The 18,401-nt window shown below is 42.8% G+C and overlaps 2 protein-coding genes across 8 annotated transcripts in view; one reads left to right on the forward strand and one right to left on the reverse strand.

Moving 5' to 3' along the window:
• The window catches only part of SLC26A5 (solute carrier family 26 member 5), a 34,407-nt gene extending 27,086 nt beyond the window's left edge, over window positions 1-7,321 (forward strand). For 4 of the 7 annotated variants that reach the window (XM_027639780.1, XM_027639778.1, XM_027639777.1 and 1 more), the window contains 6 exons: window positions 915-984; window positions 2,419-2,511; window positions 3,420-3,542; window positions 4,440-4,646; window positions 4,900-4,954; window positions 5,512-7,321. In XM_027639780.1, coding sequence (XP_027495581.1) covers window positions 915-984; window positions 2,419-2,511; window positions 3,420-3,542; window positions 4,440-4,646; window positions 4,900-4,954; window positions 5,512-5,642 — 679 coding nt within the window. In that variant the 3' untranslated portion in view covers window positions 5,643-7,321. Of the gene's footprint in view, window positions 1-914; window positions 985-2,418; window positions 2,512-3,047; window positions 3,066-3,419; window positions 3,543-4,439; window positions 4,647-4,883; window positions 4,955-5,511 lie in introns of those variants that run through there. The other 3 variants (XM_027639782.1, XM_027639781.1, XM_027639783.1) reach the window with 3 other exon arrangements.
• Window positions 7,322-9,343: 2,022 nt separating this feature from the next.
• PSMC2 (proteasome 26S subunit, ATPase 2) lies at window positions 9,344-18,275 on the reverse strand. The gene is made up of 12 exons (XM_027639784.1): window positions 18,144-18,275; window positions 15,945-15,982; window positions 14,657-14,738; window positions 13,598-13,697; window positions 13,143-13,274; window positions 12,469-12,541; window positions 12,230-12,325; window positions 11,807-11,971; window positions 11,210-11,297; window positions 10,350-10,552; window positions 9,705-9,801; window positions 9,344-9,613 (listed from the first exon to the last, which is right to left on the reverse strand). The coding sequence occupies exons 1-12, from the start codon at window positions 18,211-18,213 to the stop codon at window positions 9,456-9,458; spliced, it is 1,302 nt and encodes a 433-aa protein (XP_027495585.1). The 5' UTR covers window positions 18,214-18,275; the 3' UTR covers window positions 9,344-9,455.
• Between the last annotated feature and the right edge of the window lie 126 nt (window positions 18,276-18,401).

Raw genomic sequence — 18,401 nt, forward strand, 5'->3', positions numbered from 1 at the left:
GGTACCAATAAACAGAAGTCCATTCCACTCTCTTCAACTTCATGCAGTGTAGAATTTACTTCCTAATGTAGGTCATGTCCTTTGGCTCTGATCCAGGATTCATATTTTCTTTTTCTGAGAACAAAATTTCTTGAGGGCATGAACTTGCACTCTCAATAATAAACAGAAGATTTTTGATTTCTTATACTGGTTAATCTTCTTGTTTATTTTTTTTTATGCTTAAGAGTTTGAAAATTTAAATCTGCTTGCTGCCAGTTTCAGTACCTGATTATGTTTTGTGTGCACTACTTGTCATAGACAAGCAGAAGTTGTGTCCAGTTATCAGTAGATGAATATTTAGGTATTTTTTAAGAAAGTTCTAATTTATTAAAAAAACTGTGCCTGTTCTTGTAGTTTTTCAAGTCACTTCTCCCCATTGAAAGTGACAAAGCTTTTACTGTGAAGCTTTCCAGGTCTACAGTGAAATGATTTCTTGCATGTGTGAATTGGACTGTCATGTGAGGCTTTTGGGCTCAAGGTCTGGGACATCTAGGTGGAAATTCTATAAAAGTCTTGGTTTTGGTCTGCATTGGAATGAAAGCAAATTGTGAGATTTTTCACTCTGCAGAATAAGATTATTTTTCTGCCATCTCTATACAGTTTTGTTCTTGCAAACAGTAATGTACTTCGCTTTTCAACAAATGACAGCATTACAGTGCTAAGTTTAAAAATTGTTTTTGCACTGACAGAAGCAAACTTTCTTCTTATTGTGTTCCACCATAAACTGGTGACTGCATTTGACCGTGTTTAGATACTCCTGTACCCGACAGGCCCTGCACAGTGACCATTTAAAATAAGTTTCAATCTGTATCAAACACTCACTTTTCCTCTTTATAGTTGATAATACTGAAACATTTGTCTCCATTTCTCTCTAGTCCTCAATACAGAATCCTTGGACAGATTCCTGACACTGACATCTACTGTGATGTGGAAGAGTACGAAGAGGTAGGAGTGTGTTCTTCTGTATTGAGGAGTTTAATGTGGTGGAGCAAAGGCAGCTGTGGCAATTTGCTGCTTAGCCCTACCACACTACACATACAGTGCTGTCTGCCAAGCATTCACCTGTGTTGAAGGGAAAAAAGATAAATTTGGTTTTAGTAGTAAAAGCTGTTTTGTTCAAAACATGAGCTCTTTGTGCTGCATGTACATTTGACCAGGAAGTGATCAAAAGTAACTTTTTACTAGTTGCATCATACTAGCTTGTTCAAAATGGTAAGCTTTATAGGAATACCACTGCTTAAACCTGCTATGTAGATAAGTGCATACCAGACCACCTTCTTTACCTGTGTGTCCATATTGCATGGAATCCATGGAACACAGCATCCAAACTTGTATATTATTCAGAATTGCACAAACTGTTCAAAACAGCATCACCCTGCCTCCACTCATCCCTTGCTCATTAAATATGCATAATTAATGGAACAACTGCTCACCATGCACATAGCTTCTTATAAATGTCATCTTGTTCAACCAAAAGTTGGTGAAAACATTACATTTTGTCAGTGTAATGGATATAAACATGCTCTATTTATTCACAAACAGCAAAAACAATTTTCTGCACTCTCTGCCATGTTCTCAGAGATGCTGCTATGAAGGCTGTACATCCCCTTTGCAGTGGAACCAGTCTGTAAAAGCCTGTGTGAAAAGATGATGCTGTAATCTGAAAACATTCTCTCATCAGCAGTTCTGCTTTAAAAATGATGCAAAGCAGAAGTATATTGGGCATGTTTGTAGCTGTTTGTAAAGGAGAGGAGACTCCTTTTCTCTTACACTGAATGCAGTCAGCATTTCCTCCTCCTGGGTAAAGAATGGGGTTGGCAGCATATGGCAGGCTGGCTCTGCTGCTGGCCGGGTCATTTGCATGTAAAATGTCAGAGTTCAGCTCCTTTGGAGATGACTGCATTTAAAGTATGACCTGTCTGAAGGTCTGGCTAAAACTAAAGATTTGAAAGGTTGTTTTCTTGGTACCTGAGGAGTCAGGAAAGAAAAAGAGAGAAAGCAGTAAGTCATTATGCGTGTAGAAAGGGAGGCTAAAAGGACACAATCCTAGATCTGCATGATTTGCTCATGGTAATACCAGCTGCAGGATAGCAACATCAGAGAACTGCAAGTATTTAATTCCTTTTTATGGCTGTACATATGGTTGTTATAAAGAAGGAGAAATGTTACCAGACATTAACTGTGTGCAGTATTACACTGGGAAAGGGGGAGGTTCTGATTTTCTGGTTCGCTTTGCTTGCAACAATGCCAACCTTCTTTATGTAACATATGCTGAGAGACATTCAGGGTTGGCTGTTGCTCTGCTGCATGTTTGTGTGTCTTGTGATCACACAGGTGCTTTTCTTATATTTAACTGTGCCCATCCAATATTTTCCTTAGGTTAAAGAATATCCTGGAATAAAAATATTTCAAGCTAATACATCACTTTATTTTGCTAATAGTGAGTCATATGCAAGTGCGCTGAAGAAAAAGGTGAGTAAAACAAATTCTTTAATGTCCGTGTCTTGAAAATTCAAACTGGCTTCTGAAACACACTCAGCTCCTTTTGTGTAGCCCCTAGCACAATGTTTCTCAGCCTGTGGCCCCTGGTGATCAGTGATATATGAGAAGGTGACCCTCCAGCCAAATACAAATTATCTTAGGAAGCAACAACATGGTGGGAGGGAATAAACAAAGTGTAGCTTAATACTGACTGTTCATGAATGGAAAGTCTGGTGGTTGCAGAGCACAAACTGGTCAAATCTTTTTTTTCAGAAGGAAATTAGTTGCTGAACTGAAAGCAAAATGGGAATAAAAGCTTCCTTGTTCAGTGACTAACTTTACTGGAGTGTAAGACTGTGGAATACTGTGGGCATTTAATGACTCTCATGGGGAACAAATTACCTGCATACAGAGTATGCCTCATCTCTGTCTAACCAGTGGTTTGGGTGGGTGGGAGTGGCAATGGCAGAACTGCCTGACCCACTCGCAATTGCACCTGTACTAACTTCTGAAAAATTTTTCTGTAGCTCCCATGATGAGTCTTATACAAAACAGGTGGGTGGTGCTGACCCTCACAAAACAAGAGATATTAGTGATTACTGCCCAAATGCACTTCTCTCCCCTTCGCTCTCTGCACTCAAATCAGCATTCAGTTGCAACACAGCACTCTCTGATTTCAAGAAAAGAATGAGATGCGTCTCTCCCTCATCTTGTTAACACAGTGCTTGCTAAGATTATTCCTTCTTACTTTATACTGCTCTTACTCCTTCCAAGGGAAGCTGAACAATGCAGGCTTGTGTTTTAAATTTATGACAGTGATTAATTCGGTGCTAGTTGATACTGCAGTGTCGTCCTCAACAAGCTGAATCTCCTCGGATTGTGCTTTCTTGTCGTGACAGACTGGAGTGGACCCTTGTGCCATATTAGCAGCGAGGAGAAAAGCCCAGAAGCGACATGCCAGGGAAATAAAGGCAGCAAATAAGCACCGAAAGAAAGCTGTGTTGAAACTAGTGAGTTCTTCAGTAAATATTGACCTGCTTTATCAGAGAAGATGCTGCTTTCTGGGGTTACCATTCTTGTTTATACAAGGTGCAAAGTGCTACTCAGGTAGGAGGAAGGCTTAGGGAGCAAGTGCTGTGCAGTGGGGACAGGTCACTGAAGGAACAGCGCTAGGATCAGAGGCTCATGGCTGGATTGGATAATTGTGTTGGACCTTGATTGCACTGAGGTAGCACACAGTGGCACAGAGCCTCTCTACACTGTCACGCTGTCTCAGCAGTGGTGTTGGCAGAAATCAGAGGGACTCTCCCTCTGCCCCTCCCCACGCACTTGGAATGATCATATAGAAATAAGATATAATAAAATTAATTCAAATTAGCAGCCCCTGTAATAAAAAGGTGCCATCCTCCTGATCCTGGCTTGGCTAAGTGGGGCGGGCAGGGGGTTGAGAGGGGTTGTTTGGGACATGTTTGTGCCTTTATGCAGGTTTAAGCTCATCTCTGTGGTGGGAGCTGGCATGTGCTTTTTACAGTGAGAAACCAAAACCAGGCCTAACCTGAGAGCCCAATTGCTCTTGTTTCTTTTGCATATATAGGGCTTGACAGGATCAGCAGGGATAAGACAAGGAAATGGAGTAAAAATGTATGAACAGGTGTCAGTGTTTGAAGGAAATGGGTAATTCAGTCCTGAGATAACAGCTTTAAGCTGCTTGTGTGTGACTGTAGAAAGGCTGGGTGTGAGAGAATAAACCTTGATATGTGCAGGATGCGGAAGTACGTGTGCATGCAAAGCCAGTTTCTGTGGGGATTAGGAGCTGAACACCTTCTAAAGGCTTAAGGAACAGCCAAGTTTGGGGAGGAAGAGCATCTACATTGAAGAAGCACTTACTGTCATTAAGCTTTATTTATCCTCTCTCCCAGACTAATGACGTAGAAGCAAATGTAAAACATGAGATAGCAAATGATGACTTACCCGTGAATGGAAAATTTGCAGATTCTGGTGTAAAAGACGTGTCTCCTGATGAGCATGAACATTTTGTGGAGACCAAAACCAACATTCACTCTTTAATTCTGGATTTCACCCCGGTGAACTTTGTGGATTCAGTTGGAGCAAAAACACTAAAATCAGTAAGTAGGGCTTTTTTCCCCAGAAAAACCCATAGAAAACTTTTAAGATACCTAATAGGGAAACTGTAAGCATGAGACATGACTGCCCACTCAAATACAATCCAGTAGTTCACCTAATCACTGTTTTAATTCTTTAAGTTTTAGCTGAATACTGGGGAATGTGGACTGTGCAACTTTCTCAGTATTTGGCTTCCAGAACTGTGATGTGTATGATGATATGTCTGCATTTAACTTCAGTTTAACTCTGTTGCAGATTATAAAAGAATACAAAGAAGTTGGTGTCTGTGTCTGCATTGCCTGCTGTAGTGGTGAGATGAGTTTTTTTTTCTTTTTGTGAGTTTTATAAGAGACACTGTGTTTTATCTCTTTCTCTCTGCTCCCAGATTTTCTGGTGCCAGGTGCCTCAGTAGAATCAGCACTTACTACACATAAAATTGGATTTGAGGAAAAGCAAGTCCCTGTGCATTAGAGCCTTCACTTTAGTGAAAGTAGAGCACTGATGTAATGAACACTGTGAGCACTAGATCGTGCTCCCATTTCTTCCAGCTGGCCAATTGTAAATGCTACACTAAACTTTGTGTCTTGAAGTTGTAGTAATGTAATAAGGAGAAAAGCCTGAAATGTTCCAAGATTCCAATATTTGGAATTGTAGCATGTTCTGCCAAGAATATGCCTCTGTGCATGTCTGGATAAGAGAATTGCCTCTTTGTAGTAGAAGTAGCATGGGATCCATCTGGCTATTTTAAATATTTTAAGTAACAGCAAGTAAGAGAATAATTTGTTATCTTCTTCCTGAGATGCCATTGCCTTCCATCTCTGCACTTTGGTTTATTTGCTGATGTTGTGTTGTGTTTTTGTTTTGTAGGCCCTGTTATGAACGAGCTGACAAGACTGAACTTTTTCGATAAGGCTGTAACAAGAGAGTTGCTGTTTCACAGTATTCATGATGCTGTCCTTGCTTGCCAAGTGAAAGATGGGTCTGCTTTCACAGACTGACTTTGACCTCTGAAGAGTGGCATCGAGCAGAATGGAAGACAGATTTATGCTGATGGAAACTCTTTCTGAATATTTAATTTGCACAGTTTGAAGAGAGCCTAAGGCTGTTTGTATCTACGGGTATAGGGTGGAACTTATTTTTTGTAGGAAGAGTGGATAAGGAATTGGAAGCCTTCATGCTCTTGAATGTTTTCCTTTAATCAGGGTATAGCCTTCCAACAATACACAAGCACAAAATTATGCAAGAAAAGAAAATTCAGTGTGTTCAGCTGCAGTCAAAATCTAGTAGACAAAGTGACATTACTGTTCCTGTTGAGAAAATGGGCACTTTAACTCACTGCAAGTGGGATCTTGCAGGAAGTAACTGTCTGCAAGTGCAATACACTGTACCAGTGTCTTTGAAGAACTTTTTTAGATGGCTTTTAAAACCTGATGTCAACATCTGCATACAACAGATTCATACAATTTATAATAATCTGCCAGCTGGATTAATGAATTCACACTGGTGGCATTTAACTGCTGCTGTTTTTAACCCTGGATGGTACAGTTGTTTGGTTTTTTTTAAAGATCTAACCTGTCTCAACTATACTCAGCTCTTCATTTTTGCTATGAGTGAACATGGACTCAGAAACTCATTGTTTAATTATTACATTATCAATATGGTACTTTTACTGCCAAAACCTAGTTAGACTTTCTAGAAGAGAATACAATTGATTTTAAGCTAAAATTAATTTAGCTTCAAAATTTGAAGACAAAACGGGTTTGAGGCAGGAGTGAAGTCTATTTAAATTAAGAACGGGTGCCCTAGATGCAACCTCTTAAGCTGGAATGAAAATGTAGACGTGGTCTAAAGTCTCAGTGGTCCAAAAAAAAAAAAAGTACTTTTCTTTTGCCCATCTTCCAGTAGAGCTGCTTCTGCCTCAGCTTTTAAGTGCTTTGAGAAATAGAGTTCAGTAGAACTCAAAAATGTTACATGTTTGGGTTTTTTAGAAGAAACAGTAGTGTGGGAGTTTTTTTCTGTCAGCCTGGCTGCTGTGGTACTGCCTCACTTCAGGTGTGAGATGAAAACCATGAAAATGGAAAACATACAAAAGAAAGAAATCTTCAATGTGTTTCCCTCCCAACAGCCACTGTGAAGCTCAGCAGAGGTAGGAATCTGTTTCTCTGCAGCTTATTTCGACAGCTCAGGGGAAGTGGGACACCAGTGACATTTCATTTGGCACCCTCAAATCACAGGCCCTGTACTTAAGGGAATTCAGACACCTTCCTCACTTCTGATCACAGAATGTAACACTTTCATTTTGCTTCAGGCTCCGTTGTGATTAGGGCTTGCTTCAGGTAAACCAAGTTTCCCAAGAATCAGGGAAGTCAGGGAAGATTTTTTATTTCCTCAGACTCCCCTGCCAATTGGGATAGGAAGCTTTCTGCATCAGAAATTGCTGCTTAGCTGGAGTTCAGAGGATGAAGTGCATGCATGTTAACACATTGTGTGTGCTTATTTAAACAACTTTTGGTACATTTTATAATGTTAACCAGTTCAACAAGCCTTTGTATCTACATACAGTATATTTTTCTACTTTCAGCTTGTCGCAGCTTCAGTTTTTAACTCCGTAGTCTCTTCAGTTCACATTGAAATCCTATCAACTTCCAAAATAAAGTGATGTCACTTGTAAAAATTTTCCACTTTGTCTTGGTGAGACTCTGTATGAGGGACAAGCTGAGGCCCCTGGATACAAGTGTCTGTTGCCAAGGGGTGGGCCAGGAGGAGTTGCCACCTCCAGGCAGGTCTTCCCTGCTGTGCCAGTTCCTGCTCCTCACCCTCCTGGCTCTCTCACCCCATGAAACCCTCTCCTCGCCCGGCCTCTGTGGGATACAACTAATGCTGTGTCTCCCATCCTGGCAGCAACAGCTGCACTTCCCGGGGAGCTGCTGGAATGCTGGACAAGGAAGCATTTGCCCAAGGAAGTCCCAGATCGCAGCCCATGTGAACTAGTGCTCCTGCAGCCCACCAGCAGTGCTGGTAAAACAAAACCTGGCAGCTTTTGCTTAGTCTCTTCCTGTGCTTTGCTGCCACCAGCTGAAGCACTGCTTCCTGCTGCCAGCCTGAGCTAGCTCCTGGAAAGGGAACTAACTTCCCCTTTCCTGCACTGATTAACAGACTGCTATCTAAGTTTAAATCCCACTTTAGGCTTGTCAGTGCTAGATTAAACAAACCCATGTCCTTTAAACCTGTAACAGGGCTCACTTTCTTCCCTTCTCCAGTTTGTCTCCATGGAAAGGATAGTGCCTCCACCCCTTGGCTGCTGAAGCCCCACCACAGCAGAAGTCACTTCATAGCCCAAGTCTGGTTCGATGCCTCTTAACAATAAGGGTAATATTCCTCTCCCCCTCCTTTTTTGCAAGAGTACTGATGATATAAATTAGGATTCCTGTAAGATCCAAACTCTCTTTACATACTTCACTTATCCTTCTTGAGTAGAAGGTACACTTGACTTCGGGTGCTGTTCCTGGTAAATAAGAGATACTCTCAGTGCTGCTCTCTTAACCACCTTCCTCTTGGGCTTAAAATGAAAAGCATTGTGTCCCACCAATAAACTAGCATCTCTCCCCAACATATTCTTCCCAAAAGGACACATAACCATTGAGATGAGCTCTTCAGCAGGCATGGGCAAAAACTCAGCATTGCCTGAGTTTGCTTTTTCAAGATACTGACACCACCCAAAATCCTAACCCAGTGCATGTGCTGTGTACACTCCCTCCCTATTGCGCACACTTCCTCTTCAAAGAAAATAAAAGTGGCTTCGCAATTTAAGCTTGTTAAATTGATGTCAGTTTTATCAAAATGAGACCAAATAAAACTCTCACTTTCAAGACAAAGCAGTTCCCAAAAACATTTTTCTCCTCAGTTATTTCTTCAAGCTCTTCCCCCATGCCCCAAACCACTTCAGTGCAACACTTGAAAATAGGAAGATGAAGGCACACCCAGCTCTGCAGGAACATGTCAGATGAGTGACGATCAACCTTTTAAGGCCTGTTGCCAACAACTATCAGCCACTGCCCAACTATGGAGCACTGGGTGTCTGTCATGGTCATCCTCTGTGTGTAGAGGCATCTCAGACAAGTCATACAATGCATCAAAGTGCACACTAGTGGACTGATGTCAAAGTGTTTTAGAGCAGGATCAGGGAAAAGCACTCTTCCTGCCCTTAGCACTAAGAAATTACACTTACCTCTTCCTCCTTGGCTCTCTTACTGTTTTGTAAGAAACAAAGAATCTCATCAAAAGGGATGAAGAAAATCAAGCTGTGATGGTACCAGAGCATTCTCTTGGGGAGAGAAAAAATGTCCTTTCATGTTCTCCCTAAGCTGGGCAATGACTCAGACCACCACACGTGCCTTCCAGTGGCAGCTCCCGAGTTTCTTGGGACACATCTACACCTCAGTGCTGAGCATCACACAAACATTTCTCAGTACACCCAGAAACTTAAGGGTCCTTCACACCTCTATGGCTCAAATTACAAATTTTGGGTTGTAAATGGTGACCAGAAATCCAAACCTGGGATGTCTAACACTGCCCAGGTATCTGATTTAAAATTATCTCGCTGGTTTAGGTTGTGTTACCAGAATCCCTTTGGGATTTTTTTCCCTGCAGCAGCAATACTCCACTGGTGTAGAACACACTTGCAATGAACACACACCTGCTCTTTGGAATACTCTATTTATTTCTGGCTTCCAAGAACAAAACATTGATTACTACACTTGTATTTGTGTTCCGCAGAAGGCTTAAGAGGAACGTGAAAAACATTCCCTGCATTAGTTGTAGGTCATGTAGCGGGGGGTAGCACTGAATTTCGCATAGGATTTAATGACTTTGTTCACTGCTTCCAAGAAATCCTTCTCCGTTGCAATCTTCCGGCGTGCTCGGATGGCAAACATTCCTGCCTCCGTGCAGACACTGCGGATCTCGGCACCTTGGGAAGAAAGGGATAAACCAATTCAACACTGACAGTGGAGACAGAGCACACAGAGAATTGTTTAAATAACTGAACACATTCAGCTCACCTGTGCTGTTGGGACACAGCCGAGCCAACAGCTCAAACCTGATGTCTCTCTCAACACTCATGGAACGAGCGTGGATCTTGAAGATGTGAGTTCGCCCCTGGAAAAAAGGGTGGAGGACAGAGGTGTTCATGGTATGAAAGAGATGATGACTCCAGCCTGCAACTGTCCACATCCACAGCATGGGCACATAGAAAATACATCCTGTATTTGCTGCCCAACTATAGTTTCCCATGTCTGAACTGGAATGTTTAAGTTTCCATGATACAAATCTAGGAAAATAGCTTTAAAAATAGCTGTAGTCATGGAAATACCTCAAGTAATCTCTCTCAAAAGAGCCAAAATAAAACACATTCCAACTTTTGAACTGTATCATGGATCTGGTTATAGGGTTTTTTATCTGTTCAGGCAGGAACATCTGTTGAGCAGTGATTACAGCTGTTCACCCATGGCTTCTCAGCCAGGGGTGGGATCTGTGCAGTGTGGGAAAACCTTTGGCACATCTTTAATCCCCTAAATTTCCAAATGGTTTCACATCAGTTAAGAGTCCTGCTTTTGTTAACTCTCATGAACTTCCAGACAATAAAGGCCCAACTGAAGAAACTCTCTGGCATCAGAACACACTTGGCTGTGGAAGAGCGTTCTCACCTCCAGGTCAGGCAAGCTGAACTCAATCTTCCTGTCCAGCCTGCCAGGCCTCATCAGCGCCGGGTCCAGAGTGTCGGGTCTGTTTGTGGCCATCAGCACTTTGATGTTGCCCCGTGGGTCAAACCCATCCAGCTGGTTGATCAGCTCCAGCATCGTGCGCTGCACCTCATTGTCACCCCCGGCCCCGTCGTCGAAACGAGCACCTGGAGAGGGGACACAGGAATTCCACAGTGAGGGAAATGATTTTAGATGGTACCCAAGTACTTGTGATGAGTTAAAAAGGTGTGAGGGGGTTATCTGGAAACAACACATTTCAAACCAAGAGTTAGTGCTGCTACCTGTCAGATAAACTGTTGGATCTTCATCCTTCGTACCAAAGGGCCTGTACCTCCCTGTGTAACAACTGGCCAAGCTGCTGGAATTCATAAATGTAGTTTGTTTGTTTTGCCTCCCCTCAACCAAAATCCTCTCTTGTCTGTGTAAAAACTGTTCTACTTCAAAGGACCTAAGCAGTTCCTTTGAGAAAAAAATTCAATGTTCAGGCAGTAATAAAGATTTGGTGTGTAGGCCAGAAGCTGAAGGGGGTTTCAGTTAACAATACTGAACATAATACAGAGATTCTTCACTACAGTTCAAATAATCTGGGTGTTCCAAATGTGCAAAAATGGCTTCTCCTTGGGGCTGTATAAACCACTTCCTGACAGCTTCCTAGACATGGGGTGTGCTGGGAGTAGTTCTGCTAACACAGTGTTTACAAGCACATTTCTTGAAATGCAGCACTCCAGATAAAGAACTACAAAATGAAAAGAAAACCTGGAAGCTCTCGTATGGGATTAGAACTATAGCCACTAATAACATACCTCCAATGGCATCAATCTCATCAAAGAATATAAGACAAGCTTTTTTAGTTCTGGCCATTTCAAAGAGTTCACGAACCATACGAGCTCCCTGAAAGCAAAAATTAAGATTTTGTTAGAGGTTTGAGGCACATTAAAGGAAAACTATCAAACTTTTCATGCTCCCAAACACTTCTAAGTTTCCAATGAAAAAACTCTTTTTATTTGTTCACATATATAATAGGACATTCATAAAATGGATGCTTAAAGCAATTTAAAAAGGAGAGAAAAATTACTGCTCTTGAACTTAGAAGTACAGATGAAGTAATTTACTTCACGGCCAAGTGAAAAATAAGTGGCAGAGTTGGGAACAGAATCCTAATCCCAGAATCCCTCGTGAACCACAGACTGAACTCTGCACTGCAAAACCCCTTTCATCAGTGACAGCAAACCTCAGGTACTTTCCCCATTGCCTGACCTGCAGCGATTTGTCTGATGACTCCTCCCCCACCTGTATCTGCAGCATCCAAGTCCATCCATCCCTCATCCCCACTGCAGTGTCTGGTCCCCGTAAGGGAAATGTGCAAATCCCTCCACATTCCCTCAAGTATTTGCTCTTACCTCTCCCACATACTTCTGCACCAGCTCAGACCCAATCACCCTGATGAAGCAGGCGTCAGTCCTGTTGGCAACAGCACGGGCACAGAGGGTTTTGCCTGTGCCAGGTGGCCCAAACAACAGCACTCCTTTGGGAGGCTCAATCCCAAGGTTCACAAATCTTTCAGGCTGTAACGGTGGGAGACAGAAGGCAGGGTTATGTGCAAATTAAAGATTATGTGCAGCAAAGTGTAAATACAAATTAAGAAAATCATCAATGAAGAGCAATATGAAGCGGGCTAAGCTGTATTTCACTTGTTAAAACCAGACTTCCTTTCACTCCACTGTTTACGTTCAGCTACACTGTCTTTTCTTGCTTTTTCAGATGCTGACAGATGACCAGAATACTTCAAAAATAATAAAGGTTTCAATATGGAGGTTACTCACATGAAGCAGAGGGGTTTCGACCACCTCTCTCAGCTTTTCAATCTGCTCTTTACAACCACCAACATCACTGTAAGTGACATCAGGCTTTTCTTCTACCTGCACAACAAAGAGGTGAGGGAGCAGTTACCAGCCTGGTGCTGTGAATCTCTCCAGGCTTTCACAGCCCAGAACAAAATCCAGCTAAAGTAATCACAGCTACAAGACAAAGCAATGTCAAAGTAAGTAAAGGGAGTTCTCACTTGCATCATGGTGACTGTGGGATCAATCTTTGGAGGCAAGGGGATATGGATTTGATACTTGTTTCTGTCCACCCTGGTAAGAAAGCATAAAGACCATTATTTTAACATCCGTTAATTAAACTGCAATGTAGAAATAACTCTGTAAATGAGAAGGTGAATTCTTAAACTGTTCTTTTCTCTGGCATGAAGACAGCCCACCCCTGAAAGCTAATAGTCAGATGAGCTAGAAACTGGAATTCTTTCTGCAGAAAATTTTAAGGTTTCCAAAACTATTAATTCCAAAGTATTTTGAAAACTAAATTTCAAAATATCCCACAGAGCAAACTGGCAAAATATTGATTCTCAAAGTTTCGTCTCTTCGGTGAACATTTCCTGGCTGCCCCTGTAACTGTGCAAGTGCCAGAGAAGAAACAGACTTTGGGCTAGGCAGGCTCCCTGAGAACTGGGGCTATTAGGGCCCAGACTGAAAGGTAACATCAAAATCAAAAGATTCCATCAGAGCATGCAGGTGAGCTACCAGCTTCCAAGAGAAAGACATCAGCGTTGTAATTTCAACCGCAGCAAAAACATGAAATAAAATGATGGCTGTTGACATGTCAAACTAAGACATGAGACAACTCAGAGAAAGCTTTGCTCTCCAGGAAGACTCGTAAGAACACAAAGACTTTGCATACCCAACTCTCATGCCTTCTTCTATGTCAGTGGGTGCCACCTGGTCACTGAGATCCACCACGAACTTGGCAAACTGCTTGACATTGATAATGTACTTGGGATCCTCGGAGTCTGCATTGATTATCTTTGTGCACCTAATACAGAACACACAATTACACCTCCTGGCACACAACCTGGCTTGTTACCTGCATAAGCATCAGGATAAGAGACTCTGTGTCCCAAATACACCAAAATAGCTGTTGCACTTGTAATTCCACTATTATGGCATCATACAATAGTTGCAGGAATAAGTACAAGTATAAAGTACGTAACACAGTTCCTTTATGATTCAGTGGTAAAAAGCACCTCCAATATGCACAACATGTGAACCTGATTTTTTTAAAGAAGTGTACACATAAGCTATAAATCACATTTTTAACACTATGGAGCTCCACTGAAAGAGGAAGAGCACACTCACCTTGCAACTTGTAATGGTTGCTCACTTTGGAGAGTTTGTTTATCTGCAGCCAGATCCCAAAGAGCAGGAGGAGCCAGGCCAGTGTCGGATTCCTTGATTCCTGTGTGCAGGACAGACAAGCTGAGGAAGAAGCAGCTAAATGGGACATGAGCAATCCTTCCCACACCAAAACCTTAGAGATAAGCCTGCAGGAAGCTTCTTGAGAGGCCTCCAAAACACATTCACATGTGTCTTTGATGGACTTCGTAAAAAACAAGTTTCCTAAAGTAAGATGTCACGTGACTGCAGCTAAACGTGCAGATCCCAGCCTGGCCACTCTCTCATACAATCTTGCAATGTGGGAATATTTCAGCCTGACACAGATAACACAGTGGATGTCTACCTTCCAGAGAAGGAGTGAAACTCTGCATGTGCTTTCACTGAGGGAAAGCTTCAGTGTGAGATACAGAAGCCAAAGGACTCCCACAGATTAAAACCTCCATAAATCTCCCAAAATATGGATATAACAAGTACCATCTCCACAATGTATTTGAGAGAATCAAGGTTATTCTACAAGAGAAGTTGTGGTCTTCCTGGTAAAACTGAGGGCCACTACAGGATTAGCAACAGGGCCGCAAACATACATCAGTGAAACAAAGAAAAATTAGGAAATAAATTAATTACCATTGTTACTGATTTTAACCCAGCTGATTTGAAATTCTAACTGTTCTGCTACACATTTCTTCATTACACAAGGACTGGCACCACTACTTCATTATCTAGTGTCAGAAAAGAGCATTTGTTTCATGCCGCTGCTATATACATAAAAATTACAGTTTTGATTAAAAATGTGTTAAAATACAAAATTACAAAATCAGATGTACTGATTAGCCCTGCCCAATCAGAAAACCTATCACCTACTAAGCAAAAATCTCATGTTACCAAAAAACCCCCTGCATTCTCTTGGGAAAAATAACAACAATAAACCAATGCAGAAGTTGTTTAAAATCAGCTTCTTACAACACTTGTTTTGGTATCTGTGGCTCTTCTGTTGAAAGCCACCTTAAGAAAGGAACATACCAGTGAGCTCATTGATCTTCTTAAGCAGTTGTTGAATATCATCTTCTACTTGCTTGATCTGCCTTGAGTACGTGCTCTGGCCCTGGAAAAGGAATATCACGTAGATTTCATAACTCAAATTATCTCATGTTTAGGAAAACACAACAAGAGCATCTGAGCATCAAGATGTTCAACAGACTGTCCTGATGCAACAGCCAACTATTGAGCACAGCCAAAAAAGACAGAATCAAGTTCCAGTAACAATATTTTTGTTTGCAAAAGTGAAGTGCAGCTACACACAATTGCCTAATTGTGCAAGTGGAAATTTTCCACATTTGTCAACTTCAAGGACTTGTTTTTCTTTTAAACTTGTTCAGCCTTATTTTTTTAAACTATTTCTTTAGAAGTTTAAAAAAGTCCTAGTAAAAATCATATATAGACAGAATTCTGAATACACTATTTGAAAACCATCTCTATGAGTGCCTTACTCAACCTTTCTATCATCCGCAGAAGACAGCAGAGAGATCATGGGGCAAATCACAATTCTTGCTTGATAAAATGCTTTTTTTGATCTGGATCTGCCTAACACAGGCATATCCAGATCTGGATTTGCTGTACAAGATCTCCTTTGCACACCACTGGTAACGAGAAGAGAAGCCACAGCGGGCACAAGATGTATTTCAGAGCTTTGTAGAGGCGTCTCAGTGTCAACAAAATTCACACTTCTGCCAAACACCCAAATCCAGACATACCCTGAGCTGCAAGTTTCATCTTTCAAGAGTTCTTTCATAGACCAACTGGACTTCCCAGCAGAGAGGGGAGACTGGCATTTTAAGCCTTATTGTCCATGGAAAATGCATCCCAATGTTACGTTCCTTTGGACAAGGTCCATGTATCCCTCTCTGACAGCTTTTTAACATGATGCTAAAAGAAAGTCAATTTGAGGGCAGGAGTGGTCTGAAAGTTATTGTTTTTATAAACCAAGAAAACTGGTGAGTGAAAAAGCCCTGGTAAAGCCCTGGCTGTCAGATGCCTGTGGTGATCAGCCATGAGATACAAAACAAAAATAAAGAAACTCTTAATTACTTTCAAGCAAACAAACCCACTGGATTACTTTTAGGGTTGTGGGTTGGGGCCTTCTCATCGGACGGTGAAAAGGGAGAGAAGATTTTGGCAGGAGAGAAAAGCATTAGGAGCCTAAGCAGGTTTACTAACTACTCCCTAATGACACACTCCTCCTCTCCTGCACTCTGTTCCCAGTAGGAACTGCTTTTTGTCTTCAGCACTCTCATAAGTGTAGGATACTTACATATGTTTTCAGCAAGGCAATGTCCCCTTCATCCAGAGCTGAAACAAGACAGGAGAGACTTAGTTTCCAGTTTTAAAAACAAAGCCAGCAGCATCAATTCTGCTTCTAAAAGATGAACACATTTATTTTAAAGAGATTCTTTTGAGTTTCTACCTTTTCACTGAACCAAAGTGGAACAAAGAAGCATCAGACAGCCAAGAAAAACAAAACAGGGTCTCCAGTTACTCTCTTCAGTCCCAAAACCTGCACCACCCAGAGCTCACAGCAAGCAAGTTCTGTCTCTTCCAGCTTCCTATGACTGCACAAAGGAGGGATGGAAGATATGAAAAGTTCATCTTTTTAACTTTTTGTTTCTAAATGTCTAAGAAAGCATCAACAGAACACTGTCACCACTTTCTGCCAGTTATGTCTCTCTTCCAAAAAGCTCAGCGTGTGCAGGGAACAGCAAATCTAAGCTGGTCTCAGTAACAAAACATCACTGTAAACTACTAGTTTTATTATTGTAAAAGAGAAAACATGGGAAGGGTCAGATTAAACGAGACAAACAGTCTGGCCTAATATCCCTTCTCAAACAGGAAGGTCCACAAATGTGGCAAATACATGGTGAGACCCCACTCCTGGGTCACACATTACTATCCATCCTTAAACAACTTTGCTAATGTGAATATTTATGTTGGTTTTTTGAATCCCTGCAAACTTTCAGCAACTTTCAGCAAGATACATGGGAAGGAATCCCCTGGTTTAAATCAGCATTGTGCTGCCTTTTACTTGACTTAAGCCTGGAATCTAAAACTTTCACTTGAGCCTCAGAACTCCCTCAGAAGAACAAGCAGCATTGGCTGTTCCACATGTTCAGTTCTGCACAGTCCTGCAGGGAGGCTCCAGGGAACCTTCTCCACTAAATATAAAACCCAGTCTGTTACTTTCACCCCCTGCTCCCCTTCATATCACTTGCAGTTTAACACACATTCAACACGCCCTCTCCCTTCCCCCAAAAGCTGTTTCCATTCACCATTCCTGGCTCTCAGTATCCTCTCTTTTCTAATTCCATTGTATCTTTTTAAGGCAGATGGAGCACAAACCACACAGTACTGATGACCTGGGTGCAGTATGTGTTATACATATTCTGAGAGGACCTTTTATGTTGACTCTTATTTCCTTCCTGACTATTTGTACTACCCCACTGATTTTTTTTTTATAGCTACTAAACACTGTGATGCTGCAATTTAGAAGTCATTCTTGAGTGGGAACAGTTCAAAGTCCATCACTGATTACATTTTGCCCTGCTTGTGCTCCTAGATGCATCATTAAATATTTACTAACATGAAATAAAAACGTACATTAAACTGAAATAAAAAGGCACGTTTAATTCAAGCACAAGGAGCAACCAGGAATTTTCACACTGTGCCGGTGTGCTCGGAAAAATCTGCCACCTCTCCCTCTCCTGCTGCCACTGGGGACCTAGAACTGTCCACCTAGAACTGCCAATGTAGCCACTAAACCTTGTCATCCAGTGCCAGATCCAGATGCCTCTTGAACCCCTCCAGGGAAATGGAGACTCCACCACCTCCCTGGGCAGCCCATTCCAATGCCTGACCACCCCAACGGTGACAATTTTTTTCTCCAGTATCTGATCTGAATCTCCCCTGTCTCAGCTCAAGGCCATTTCCTCTGGTCCTCTTGCTACAAACAGGTAGAAGAGACCGGCTCCCACCTCACCACAACCTTCTTTCAGGGAGTTGTATGTTTTTTATTGTATCACGTTTTATTGCTCTTTTAACTCATCACTGAACCACAAAAAGCCTGTTTTTCTCACGAGGAACAGATCAGGTATTTTAGGAGCCTCTTGCAAGACAACTAGACCTAAAAAGGTATCCTCTCCTCCTCCCCTGAGGATCTCGGCAGCTCCCCCGACCAGCCCCACACGGTATTTGTTCTCCCCGCCCCGATCGGTCCTTCTCTGTTCTCCCTGGGAATTCCCAAAGCCGGGCCCTCACACCGGTGTTTATTTCGGCACTCAGGGGGCGGCGGCCGAGGCCAGAAGCCGCCTCAGGGACATTTCTAATCCCTCTTTTCCCATCCAGCCCCCCGGCCCCGCCGCTCCCGGTGCTGCTCCGGCAGCTGCTCCCGGCACGGTCGTGCCGCCCCCGCCCGCCGCCCGGGAGCTGCTCCGAGAGTCTCCCCCTCCTCGTCCCTCACCCCGGATGGGCTTGTCCTCCTTCTCCTCCTCCTTGGTTTTCCTCTGGTCGGCTCCCAGGTAGTCCGGCATCTCGCCCTCCGCCCTTACGCAGCACGGCCGCGCTTCCGCCCGGTGCGCAAACCAGGGTGCACCGCGGCCCGCGCACCGGCATCTCCTTCCCCCCCGGGCGCCGGGGCCGTCGCCGGGGTTCCGCGCGCCGCCGGCGGCTCTCCCCTCCAGCCCCGGGCGGCACCGGCGGTACCGCCCCCGCGCAGGAG

The sequence above is a fragment of the Corapipo altera genome, unplaced genomic scaffold, assembly GCF_003945725.1.
Source record: "Corapipo altera isolate COAL_440 unplaced genomic scaffold, ASM394572v1 1b, whole genome shotgun sequence".
Taxonomy (NCBI): domain Eukaryota; kingdom Metazoa; phylum Chordata; class Aves; order Passeriformes; family Pipridae; genus Corapipo; species Corapipo altera.